Source organism: Cydia pomonella, chromosome 2, assembly GCF_033807575.1.
Source record: "Cydia pomonella isolate Wapato2018A chromosome 2, ilCydPomo1, whole genome shotgun sequence".
Classification (NCBI taxonomy): Eukaryota; Metazoa; Arthropoda; class Insecta; order Lepidoptera; family Tortricidae; genus Cydia; species Cydia pomonella.
The window spans coordinates 220731-234776 of NC_084704.1; the positions used below are offsets into that span (position 1 = coordinate 220731).

At 40.7% G+C, this 14046-nt stretch overlaps 1 protein-coding gene across 1 annotated transcript in view; it reads left to right on the forward strand.

The window, feature by feature from the left end:
• LOC133515617 (uncharacterized) overlaps nucleotides 1–14046 on the forward strand; it is a 1004237-nt gene that overhangs the window by 66369 nt on the left and 923822 nt on the right. Inside the window, 1 exon segment of the mRNA XM_061848189.1 lies at nucleotides 12579–12739. Within this exon segment, the coding sequence (XP_061704173.1) occupies nucleotides 12579–12739 (161 nt within the window).

Genomic DNA, 14046 nt, shown 5'->3' on the forward strand with positions numbered 1-14046 from the left:
GGACCGCTTTTGTAGCCATGCAGACAAACACGCACACGTATCCTTTAGTAGTCTTGATACCACGACCCTTGTTGGCCTTGAGGAATACGTGCCCCGTGAAGTCTACGCCAGTGTGTTCAAAAGGACGAGATGAATTGCTTCTTGATGCAGGTAAGTCTCCCATGATTTGATTTTGCAGGTTTGCTTTTTGTTTTTTGCATGTCACGCAGTGTCGAATAAATTGCTTAGTGACGCTGTTGCCTCCGACGATCCAATATTTGTTTCTTATAAAATTTAGGGTTAGTCGGGCGCCGCCATGAAGAACCAGTTTATGTGCGTTATCAATGATAAGGCTAGTCAATCGATGCTTGTGTGGCAAAATGATTGGGTGTTTCATGTCATACGCGATGTACGCGTTTCTCAATCTCCCCTTGACTCGCAGGATGTCGTCTTCATCTAAGAATGGACACAAATCAAGTATGTTGCTTTTAGTCGAAATAGGTCGACCCTTTTTCAAATCATGATATTCATTTTGAAATTCTGCTTTTTGAACCCGCTTGATAATTAAGGCCTTTGCTTCTCTTATTTCCGATAAATGAAGATAATTGCCAGTTTTTCTGTCTTGCTGTTTCGTGATGAATCTTCGGACCCAGGCTACTACGTGCACTAGTTTTGATAACGAACTATATTTGTCAATTAGCTGGTCGATGATATTATCTTCTGTTTCAGTGTTGACGGCGACGTTAACTTGCATGATTTTTTGCTCTTCGTTCGTAGTGTAAATAATGGTTTTATCTTGACTCTTTGCTTGAAACGTCGGTAGCCAGGTGGGCCCTTGCCACCATAAAGAATGTTGTTTTAATTGTGACGCGGTAAGTCCTCTGCTTGCGCAATCCGAAGGATTCTCTGCTGATTTAACGTAGCCCCAGCACTCGGGAGGGATGACTTCTGTGATTTGTCGCACCCTGTTGGCGACGAATGTATTCCAGCGGTTAGGATCACCTTGCAGCCATCCCAAGACTGCGGTCGAATCTACCCAACCATAGATCTTGATATTATGGTTGGTTAAACATTGTTTTACCTTGGTCGTTAATTTTGCAAGAAGATGGGCTCCACACAACTCTGCTCTTGGTAGGGAGATAATTTTGCTATTCGGTACCAATCTTGATTTTCCGGCTAGTAAGATGATTTTCGGCTGGCCTTCTATATATATTTTGCAATAGATAACGCACGCGTAAGCTCGCGGCGTCGCGTCACTGAATGCATGTAACTCGATATCGCTGACAACGCCGGTGCCGATCCATCGCTGTATTTTAAATGTGTTTATATTATTATTTATATCTTGTTTAATAATTAACCATTCTTTATGCATATCACTTGGTATATTGTCATCCCATTTCAGAGGGGTTTTCCACAAAAGTTGGAAAAGCAGCTTCAAGTTGGTGGATATGGGTGCGAGCCAACCCAAGGGGTCAAATAGTTTGGAGATTTCTGATAACAACTGACGCTTGGTAGTGTTTTGCTGTACGTCCGAAACGATTTCCATTTTTGTTTCGAAATGAAATATATCTTGAGAGGGGACCCCTCTCAAGATATATTTCATCAAGATATATTGGAGTCCTAATGTTTTTCTTGATTCCATTTCTTTAAAGTGGTAGTTATTTTCATCTGAAGTATCTTGATTGTCGGTTCTGGCCAGTTCTTGGTAATTTGACATCCATTTTCTTAAGTAAAAGCCTCCAGACTGTAGTAGCTTTTGCAATTCATGCTGCAATTGCTTGGCTGATGAAACGGAATGGGAACCGTGAAGAAGGTCATCCATATAGAAACTTTCTTCGAGCGCTTTTGCTGCTTCAGGGTAGTTTGATCTTTCGTCATGGGCTAATTGTTTTAAGGTCATCATTGCTAGGAAGGGTGCAGCTTTTTGGCCGTAGGTAACTGTTGTTAGTTGGTATTCTTGTAACATTTCGTTTGGCGAATCTCTCCAAATAATCTTCTGCAGACTCTGATCTTCTTGATGTACCCATATTTGCCTAAACATTTTCTCGACGTCGGCGATGTAAGCTACACGGTGCTGTCTCCATTTTAAGATGAGCGATAAAAGGTCCTTTTGAAGGTTAGGCCCTTTGTGCATGATATCATTAAGGCTGACTCCTGTAGATGTCTTCGCTGATCCATTGAATACGACCCGAAGAGCTGAGGTGCTTGATTCTCTTAAAACGCAATGATGTGGTAAGTAGCACTCACTCGCCTCACGTGCCTCACGTGCGTTCCGCCATTGTTTAGTCGGCGATATAGTCATATGACCCATTGATAGGTATTCGTGAATAAATGACTTGTACTGTTGCGCAATATGTTTATTTTTGTTGAATTTGTATTCCAATTGCCGGAATTGCGCCACAGCTTTACTTTTTGAGTGGCCTAGTTTCTGTAGACCAGCTTTTTTCAGAGGGATCCGTACTTGATATCTTCCGTCTGCCAACCTTGTTGTTGTTTCTTTGTAGTATTTGACACACTCATCTTCTTCATTGGTATTGAGTGTTTGTGCTGGAATATCTTCAATTTCCCAAAATTTCTGTATGTCTTCGATGTTATTTAACACCAAATTGCATTGAAAGCTTTGCGGTACTCTCCCACATATAATCCATCCTAAGTGTGTCTCTTGTACAACAAGGGATAAGTTTTCATGCTTGTACATTCCATGCATCAAAATAGTTGCGTAAATTTCAGCACCCAATAATATATCGATCGAGTTGTTGACATTATAATTGTAATCTGCCAGAGGTAAAGTATCCAAAATATCCCATCTTGCTTTGGGGAAGGTGAAATTGGGTAATTTTCTGTTCTGTAGTAACTTTGAATATTAATTGGTATCCCCAACTTGATGTCATAATTTGGATTTTCAAAATACGCGAATGGCGACGCTCAGCATTTAATTTAGCGAAATATTTTAAAAAATGGGTAAAAAATGTTGTGCGACAGGTTGTAGAAGTAAAAATTTTGCTGAATGTGGTATATCTTTTCACAGGTGCACCAGAATTATTCAATTTACGATAAAAATACCAGACAATATTGTCAAACTCATTAGGGTGACTATGATGTCGGCATGATGTGAACCAGTTTTAAGAACTTACTTAAAAGTAAGTTTATCTAAATATGTATGTCTTTATTTCGGCTTGATTAAATTGGTGGAATGAGAGCTATTACAGAATAAATAATTACCAAAATTGTAATCCAAAGTACAAACATTACAGACTCACATTTATACATAATATACGAACGTAATCGATTATATATATATAGGTTGGACACAAATTTCCGTCAGTAGAAAAAGGCGGTAAATTTTAAAAATGTTGCTCCAATCACAGTCATCAGTTTTAAGTGTGAGCAGGCAAGGAGTAAAATTACTAGTAATATTGGGAAAATTACCGGTAAACAGTATTTTTAATTGGTAAACCTATGTTCAAATTTTTCATTTCATATGATGCTATAGTGTATACTTATTGTTATAATAAAAAAACATTGATAATAAAAGAAAAATAGAAGTTTATCGTAATTTATTGATTTTTGGGAACAATACCAGAAACGTTACTGGGAATAGTGACAGAGAAAGATGCTCGCAATTTGCGCCCTTCGGCGTTCGCGGTAGGCTCGATTCTAAAAAGCTCCATAATACTATCGTAAGAAAAAGATAATAGCTCCAGTGACAACCGCCCTAGTTAAAAACTATAACAATCATAATAAACGGGCGTATCGGACAGCGTTCTGTCCAGGCGGACAATAAGAACTCCAGCAATACTTTTGACTAATTTATTACTAAGTTCACAATTTGAAAATTAAATACGATATTACGAGGGTGGGATGATAAGTAACTGGCCTAAGTAGAAAATACTTGAATTTCGGTGTTAAAACTAATTTTATTTTTCGACATAGTCTCCACCTAGCTCTATGCACTTATTCCATCTTCGCTCTAAAGCTGCGATGCCCTCCATAAAATGATTCTTTTCGAGGCCTGCAAAATACTCCTCCACAGCGGCTATGACGGCATCATTAGTGGCAAATTTCTGTCCACCCAAAAAAGTTTTAAGCTTCGGGAACAGGTGGAAGTCGGATGGTGCCAGATCAGGCGAATAAGGTGGATGGGGCAGCAAATCATACTTTGATTCGCCGATTTTTGCCATGGCTTTAACACATGTGTGAACCCTAGCGTTGTCTTGATGGAAGATGATTTTTTTTTTTGCTAAGCCTGGTCGTTTTTGATGAATGTATTGATGAAGCTTATCTAAAAGATTAGCATAGTATTCCCCATTAATAGTTTTACCTTTGGGAAGGTAGTCTATCATCAAAATTCCACTAGCATCCCAAAAGACGGAAGCCATAACTTTTCCAGCCGACTTTACAGCCATAGCTTTTTTGGGACCCGAACATCCAGATTCAGTCCACTGTTTTGATTGAATTTTTGATTCTGGCGTGTAGTGGTGAACCCATGTTTCATCTGTTGTTACAAATCGACGCAAAAAATCAGCTTTATTTTTCTGAAAACGATCCAAACATTCTTCCGAATTTTGCACGCGGATTCTTTTTTGATCGTGCGTAAGCAATCGCGGCACCCAACGGGCGGATAACTTTTTCATATTTAATTCTTCACTTAGAATATGATGTACCCGTTCCTTTGATATCCCTGTAGTGTCAGCTATTTCTGATAACTTCAATCGTCGATCTGCCAAAACCATATCGTGCACTTTGGAGACCATTTCCGGAGTTGTGGCACTTTTTGGACGTCCAGAGCGGGCTTCATCTTGGACACTTGTACGGCCTCGTTTAAATTCAGCCACCCAGTTTTTTACTGTGGCGTGAGAAAGAGCACATTCACCTAAAACATTCTTTAACTCTTCAAAAATACCTATCCCCTTCATACCCTTCATGTAAAGAAACTTTATCACCGCTCTTTGTTCAATTTTATCCATTTTGAAAACAATCGTCACAATATATTTTCAAATAACAGAAAATCGATAAAATATTTAAGCCATCAAATTTAAATTTCGAACACAGATAGCCAGAGACACGAAGCTTAAATTACGCTAGTTTATTTTTAAATTCAAACTTTTTAAATAGCTAAGGCCAGTTACTTATCATTCCGCCCTCGTAAGTATAAGAAATTTACTCTGAGCGGCGTGCGCGCGGTGGCGGTCCAGTACGCCTATCAGTAACAGCTTTTAGAACGAATAAAGAGAAAAAAACTATATCCATCTCTTTTCAGGGGCCATAATACTAGCAAAGCGAAAATACAGTATGATCCTCTCTGACTATGCACTAGTAAGAAAAAATCCTGGTCAAACTATATAGTCCATGCTATCATAATATCCCATATACATATGACTTATGGTCGCTCTAATTAGAAAGGGATGCAGCGGCCCACTTTGACTTCCCATATGGACACGCTTTTTGGTCAATGTACACTATCCGGTTTATTTTCTAGGTCCGTGGACGTGCCACACACGGTTTTCCCTCAAACATCACATTGTATTCTTTAGAATCGAGTTGCTTCGCTCGGGACTCTGAGGGGACGGGATGTGCTCTCGCTGTATAATTTACTATTACAATATAAGGACATCGAAATATATAGGCCTATCTCCAAATTATGCCAATTCAGTAAAATATTAGAGAAAATTGTTACTGATCAATTATCATACGCTGTCCGGCGTCATATCAATCCGAGTCAGCACGGGTTCTACAAGGGCCGAAGTGTGGAGAGTAATCTTTTGTCCTTTAGTGAAGTCATACTAGATGCAATGGATAATAAGTATCAAGTGGACGCAGTTTACACAGACTTCGCCAAAGCGTTCGATAAAATTTCTTACAATATGCGTTTGGTGAAACTTTGGAACCTTGGCATCCACCGTGATCTTTTTCGATGGGTAAAATCTTATACAACGTGTCCCAAAACTCAACGATAAGCCGGCACCAGAGGATGGAGCTGCTTATGATTAGTCGAGAAAAAATAAGGAAAAAAATATATCTCAATTATTTTAGAAATTACAGAAAAAAAATGAAATTCATCGAAAATCGACATCCCTAATGGTATTTTTAACGACCATGTCACAAATATTCAAATATTACTGTTTTTTTTTGTTTTTGGAAACTTAAGTAGCCCTGCTATCTAACACAGTTCTTAAAAATACCATAATACATGTAGTTTTTACACAAAAAATAATCAAAATTCATTTTGTCCCTACAATTTTGAAAGATTTTTTCTTACAGTCCACTTTCAATCATCATGGTGTAAAAAAATAGTATCGACACCACTATGGCAATTATTTTCAAAAGTTGACGCAACTAACCAAGATTCCAAAATGGTATAATACTTTAGGAAACCTAGACACAAAAAAACGAATTTTTAAACAAGAATCGACATTATTTAATGTTGGCGGTAATCACTTTTACTGTACCCAAAAAAGGATTTTTGTTGTTGAAAAATGTTGAATAAATGCAAAGAAATGGTACAATTTTTTTTCCTTTTTTTTAAATTCATTTACTACATTATTAATACTACAGTAAATGTTCAAATTGCCTGCCACCGGCATTAATGCAGACATGACATCGCCTTAGAAATGATCGTTTTATCCGTCGTGCATATCTTCTACCATTGATATGATCCGCAGCTTGTGTGATTTTTTGGCGAAGCTCGTCCAATGTTGCTATGGGTTTTGAGTAGATTTTGTCTTTAAGACAGCCCCAGTAGAAGAAGTCCAGGGGGTTCAGGTCGGGCGAACGGGGTGGCCACAAGATAGGACCAAGTCGCCCGATCCAACGCCCTGGATACTCTTGGTTTAAGTATTCTCGCACTGCACGGGCATAGTGAGCTGGGCAACCATCATTTTGAAACCACATGTTTTGTAAATCACGTAAAGGCACGTCTTCTAATAATTCAGGCAAGTCGTTTTGTAAAAAGGTCAAATAGCCATCACCATTAAGGGTTCCTTGTAACTCAAAGGGTCCAATTACATTTCCATTTAAGATGCCCGTCCATAAGTTAACCTTGAATTGATACTGAGATTTGTCTTCTCTCATCAAGTGCGGATTTTCATTGCTCCAACTATGTAAGTTGTGTAGATTTGAATAGCCATCTTTCTTGCAGGTTGATTCATCCGACCATAGAACTTTGTCTAAGAATTGGGGATCTTCCCTGTGCTTTTGCAGCATCGCACGGCAAAATGCGACCCGATGTGGATAGTCCCGCGGTAGTAACGTCTGCACACGCCTGTAGTGATATGGGTGAAGTCTGTGACGTTTTAGAATTCGATGTGCAGAACTTTTTGGTATTCCCGTAGCTAGTTCTATGGCACGTACCGAGGTAGTTGAATCGTTTTCTATTTCATTGAGAACTTCTTCATCGCGTTCCAATCTAGGTCTTCCAGTGTGTCTCCTGTCAAATGGTAAACGACCTTCCGCAAAGGCTTGATGTACATTAATAAACACTCGATAATCCGGATGTCTTTGAACATTTGGGTACCTTTCTCGATACAATCTGCTAGCAGCGTTAGCATTGCATCGGCATTCTCCATAAATGAGATGCATATCCAACGGTGTGTACGGTAGCGGCATGATAAACGCTAAACAATCCAGAATACGGAAAAAGTCCAATACACAAAACACAATCACAGTCCAAAATAATGCCAGGTCAGTACAGTTTGCAGATCACCAGTCCATAAAGCAAAGCCAAGAGTTGTTAGTATGAGAGCCACATCAATTAATACGGAACGGTGCACAGCGAACAAAGGATCAGAGTGTACTGACTTGAAAATTGTATTAACTACCCACATTTTCCATTGAAATTTTAAAACTTGCAACAACAACCCTTTTCAAAAGTGATTAATATCAACATTTAAAAATGTCGGTTCTTGTTTAAAAATTCGTTGTTTTTTGTTGTGACTAGGTTTCCCAAAGTATTATACCATTTTGGAATCTTGGTTAGTTGCGTCAACTTTTGAAAATAATTGCCATAGTGGTGTCGATACTATTTTTTTACACCATGATGATTGAAAGTGGACTGTAAGAAACAATCTTTCAAAATTGTAGGGACAAAATGAATTTTGATTATTTTTTGTGTAAAAACTACATGTATTTTGGTATTTTTAAGAACTGTGTTAGATAGCAGGGCTACTGAAGTTTCCAAAAACAAAATAAAAAACAGTAATATTTGAATATTTGTAGACATGGTCGTTAAAAATACCATTAGGGATGTCGATTTTCAATGAATTTCATTTTTTTTCTGTAATTTCTAAAATAATTGAGATATATTTTTTTCATTATTTTTTCTCGACTAATCATAAGCAGCTCCATCCTCTGGTGCCGGCTTATCGTTGAGTTTTGGGACACGTTGTATAGAAAATAGGTCCCAAAGTGTTGTACTCGGAGGTTTCTCATCGGCTTTTAAAATAACTACTTCAGGTGTCCCTCAAGGGTCCCATTTGGGTCCGTTATTATTTATTTTATACATAAATGATATCACGGAGTGTCTAACAAATTCAAAAGCTCTTTTATACGCCGATGATACTAAATTATTTCGAGTCATTAAAACTGACGTCGACTGTGCTCTGTTGCAGGATGATTAAGTTTGGAATCCTTTCTTTAATGTCCATAAGACTCGAATTGAAAGACTCCAGAAAAAGTTCATTAAAGCACTGGAATTTAGAGTGGGTCGTAACTATGTAAATTACGCTTCCTCGGCTACACATCATAATATCCAGCCACTTTCACTTAGACGGTTCTGTACAGATTTAGTATTTTTATTCAAATTTTTAATAATATTGTAGATGCCACCGACTTATTACATAAAATTGGTTTCCGTGTCCCCCGTATAAATGAACGTAGTTGTCGCAGTAAGGCATTATTTAGCATTTCTAACAGCAGAACGAAATACGCACAGCATTCATATATTGGGCGCGCATTAGGCCTCTTTAAAAGAACCGTATATTCTTTTCTAAAATAATGGTTAAAAGTTGCAGCAACCTGATAATAGGTGCCTGTGATTTAAGTATTTTCTCAGTTCTCTACATACATATATATATATATATATATATATATATATATATATATATATATATATATATATTTTATATACATTTACGCTTTTGTTATGTACGCTATAAGTTTACACTATTATTATTTTTTCGATTGTACATCGAAATTTAAAATTAGGAAACTATAGGTCTATAACGAAATCAATGCATAGCTATTAGCTAAGTTGCTCATGTTTATTTTAAGACTGTTTGTTTCTCAATAAATAAAAAAAAAGTATTGTATATTAATAAATAAAATAAAAAATAAAATAGCCTTTATTTACAGGACAAAGAACAGTATGAACTATCTCTCTATTATCTCCCATCTTTTGTATTCTTTGTCTGCTTGCCCTTCGGCAAAGGCCTCCTCCAACCTTTTCCACTAACTCCGATCTATTGCCACTCTGCTCCAGGTACGGCCAGCTACCTGCGCAATGTCATCATCCCATCTCATTAGAGGTCTCTTTGCCCCTCTCTCTCCCTCTATTGGGTACCATTGGGTGACTTGCTTGCTCCATTTATCTGTGCCTCGGATGATATGGCCAGCCCATTTCCATTTATGTCTTCTAATTTTTATGGCAATGTCTTGGACTTTCGTCCTATTCCTAATTAGGGTGTTTCGTAGCCGGTCAGTCTTCCGTACACCTATCATGTTCCTTTCCATGGCACGCTGGCAGCATGCTAGATGGGATGTAGTAGCTTTTGTCAGGGCCCAGGTCTGGCTACCATACATTAGGACGGGAAGAACACATGTGTTAAATAGTTTACCCTTTGTCTTAGAGTGGAGTTGTTTATCTTTGAAGACTTCTTTCAGGGACCAGTACCTTTTCCACCCGTTCATTATTCTTCTCTCTAGTTCTTTCTCTATTGTTTCATCAGGTGATATAATCTGACCGAGGTAAATGTATTCGTCCACATATTCCACTGTCATTTCTCCTATTTTAATGATGTTCTTCTCGCCATTTGTCATCACCTTTGTTTTTTCCAGGTTCATTGATAGTCCTACTTCTCTGCTGTTAGTTTCAATGTCGTTTATCATTCTGTTTAGGTCGTCTGGGTTTTTAGCAACTAGAACAATGTCATCCGCAAATCTTAGATGTGTTAATTGGCGGCCACCTATGTTAAGACCGAGCCGATCCCATTTCAGGTTTCTGAATACCATCTCCAAGACAGCGGAGTATAGTTTTGGGGATAAGGGATCCCCTTGCCTTACTCCTTTTTCTATTCTGAAAGTCTCCCCATATCTTTCCAGTTGAATGCGTGATGAGCGGTGTTGATATATTTTGCTGATGACTCTGATGTATTTGTGTTCAATACCTTGCCTCTTCAGTGCCATCCAAATTTTTTCGTGTATGAGGGAGTCAAAAGCCTTGCTGTAATCAATAAACGCTATGTAGTATGTAAGGTTGTATTCCTTGTACTTTTTTAGTATCTGCCTCAAAACATGAATATGATCCAGTACTGAGTACCCCTTTCTGAAACCAGCCTGATCTACTGGTTGTTCTTCATCTAGTCTTGTTTCTAGTCGCCTTAATAATTTTTTTGCGAAGATCTTGTATAAATTGGACATCAGGCTTATGGGCCTGTAGTTGCCTATATCATGCTGGTCCCCCTTCTTGTAAATTACGATTGTAGTAGACTGAGTCCTTTGCTCTGGGATGGTTTCAGTTGTTAGGATCTCGTTGAAGATGTCTGTAAGTACAGGTAATATTGCTTCTTTGACTTGTTTCAGTATCTCGTTGCTTATCCCGTCTGGCCCTGGGGCTTTGTCAGTACTTTGGCTGTCTAGAGCACTCTCGACTTCTTCCGGCAGGATGACAGGTACCTCGGTGGTATCATTGAGTTCTGTTTTGCTATTTTCTGGTGTGTCTTGGTAGAGTTCCCTGTAATATGCTGTAGCCGTTTCGATGATGTCTAGTCTTTTGTATCCTTTTATTTTTCCTGTGGTCATTTATTTTAACAATCCATTTCTTGTTTTGGCATAATTCTTTGTATGTTTTCTTAATGCCGCATGTCTTTATTATATGGTTTTCTATTGTTTTCATCCTTCGGTTTTTCCTATCGTTTCTTAGACTTGTGTTTATTTGTTTGCTTAGTATTGCTATCATTTTTCTTCTTCCAGTAGTATCTTTGGTGTTAATGATGTACTTTGGTGTACTTCTGTAGTATCTTTGGTGGTAATGATGTACTTTGGTGTACTTCTTTGGTCGAGCAGAGAAATTGACTTAGCTGACATTCACTCAAAGTCCCTTTTATTTTTATTCGTGCTTGCGCATGGTTGCGTTGTTTTCTTAAAGGTAGTCTCAAACAAATTATATTTTCCTGTGCTATCCAGATTTTTTGTATTCTTGTTAAAGGCTGAAGTTTTTGTACATACTTTTATGGTAGTGTTGTTTTGAAATAATGTGGGGGTCTTTCCTTGGTCTGATTTTTTTCCTCTCTTTTACAAACATTTCTGCCCTAACCATTCTGTGGTCTGAGTTATAGTTGAGATTGTTTATCACATCAATGTTTGCAAAGTGCCTTGGTCTATTAGTTATAATGAAGTCAATTTGGTTCTTTGTCACTCCATCTGGTGATCGCCATGTCCACATTCTTTTGTTTCTTTTCTGGAATTTATTGTTCAGTATAGTTAGCTTGTTCCCCAATACGAAGTTTGCAAGTTTTCTTCCATTCCTGCTTCTAATCTTGTCGGAATAAGTGAAAGGACCTAAGCTTGCTTTTTCTCCATTCTGATATTTACCTAGTTGTCCATTGAAATCACCCATAATTACAAGGTTTCTGTGGGCGTGTTTTATGAGAGCTTCGTGAAGATCATTGTAGAACTTGTCTATTGCTTCCTCATCTGCTTGTTCCCTTGGTGAGTATATTTGTATGATTGTCCATGGGTCTTTGTACCCCGGTAGGTTGAGATTTAGAATTGCAATCCTTTCTGATATCCCAACAAACTTGTCTATAAAAGTCGTTAGGGAGCTTTTAACAAGGAAGCCTACTCCATGTCTGCCAGGAGTCTCCCCTTTGTAGCAGAATAGATAGTCTTGGTTTGCTATGATCTCTTCTCCTACTCTCCTTATTTCACTAAGTCCAACGATGTCCCATTTTATTTTATTCAATGCAAGTTCAAGTTCGGTCAAGCTTTCGTCTGAATTTAGTGTTCTAGCATTAAGGGTTGCGAAGTACATTTTTGCTCTGGTTTCAATTTTTGTGATGTTGGCCGATCTGGTATCTGGAGTGTTCTTTTCTGGTATTCCTTCTTTTCGCTTGCGTTTATTTCGATTATTTTGATTATGTAGTGGTGGAGGGTTTTGGTCTGGCTCCCCACGATGACCAGTCGGCTTGGGGAGTTAAGTATTCTGTATTGCTCATAAATATCAAAACAAAACATGACATATAAATTAAGCGTATAAATTAAACTACGGCAGACAGCAGGCGGTCTTAACGCTAAAGAGCGATCTCTTCCAGGAACCTTAGGGTAGTGGAGTATTGTGAAATATAATCAATATTGAGTGATTGTTTTGATAATTATTGTCTGTCTAGATGACAAGCCGCGCAAGCGCAGTGTCGGCGGCGCGCGCGGGCGGGCGCGCCGTGCTGGGCGCGTGCGGCGGCGCGCTGGCGCGCGGCGTGCAGGACCAGCTGGAGCAGCTGCTGGCGCGCTGGCTCAAGGCGGCCGCGGACCTGCAGGCGCTGCAGCACAAGTGAGGCCACACTACACTAGTCAATACACAGGTCACGACTGAATCCTACGCGCCGTGCTGGGCGCGTGCGGCGGCGGCGTGCAGGACCAGCTGGAGCAGCTGCTGGCGCGCTGGCTCAAGGCGGCCGCGGACCTGCAGGCGCTGCAGCACAAGTGAGGCCACACTACACTAGTCAATACACAGGTCACGACTGAATCCTACGCGCCGTGCTGGGCGCGTGCGGCGGCGGCGTGCAGGACCAGCTGGAGCAGCTGCTGGCGCGCTGGCTCAAGGCGGCCGCGGACCTGCAGGCGCTGCAGCACAAGTGAGGCCACACTACACTAGTCAATACACAGGTCACGACTGAATCCTACGCGCCGTGCTGGGCGCGTGCGGCGGCGGCGTGCAGGACCAGCTGGAGCAGCTGCTGGCGCGCTGGCTCAAGGCGGCCGCGGACCTGCAGGCGCTGCAGCACAAGTGAGGCCACACTACACTAGTCAATACACAGGTCACGACTGAATCCTACGCGCCGTGCTGGGCGCGTGCGGCGGCGGCGTGCAGGACCAGCTGGAGCAGCTGCTGGCGCGCTGGCTCAAGGCGGCCGCGGACCTGCAGGCGCTGCAGCACAAGTGAGGCCACACTACACTAGTCAATACACAGGTCACGACTGAATCCTACGCGCCGTGCTGGGCGCGTGCGGCGGCGGCGTGCAGGACCAGCTGGAGCAGCTGCTGGCGCGCTGGCTCAAGGCGGCCGCGGACCTGCAGGCGCTGCAGCACAAGTGAGGCCACACTACACTAGTCAATACACAGGTCACGACTGAATCCTACGCGCCGTGCTGGGCGCGTGCGGCGGCGGCGTGCAGGACCAGCTGGAGCAGCTGCTGGCGCGCTGGCTCAAGGCGGCCGCGGACCTGCAGGCGCTGCAGCACAAGTGAGGCCACACTACACTAGTCAATACACAGGTCACGACTGAATCCTACGCGCCGTGTGTGAGCGAGAGGCGTGAGAGACCTATTGGAACAGCTTCTAGCGCGCTGGCTTAAACCTGCACTTGACTTGACTTGCAAGCGCTGCAGCAGAAGCAGCAGAATACTAAACTAATTTTATATTTGAAAACTGAATCCTACACATGACATGGCAGCACTTGGGTTTGATTTAAACTATGGTCAGTTATAATTTTTTAAGTATTTGACCCTAAGACCGCCAAAGACGTGAATTGTTGCGCGCGGAAACAACCCGATATTAACCTTCGTACAAGGTTCACGATGACGCGCCGCGCACGACAGGCGTGGCGTTGAAAAGAATTAACAACTAGAGAAAAATTCA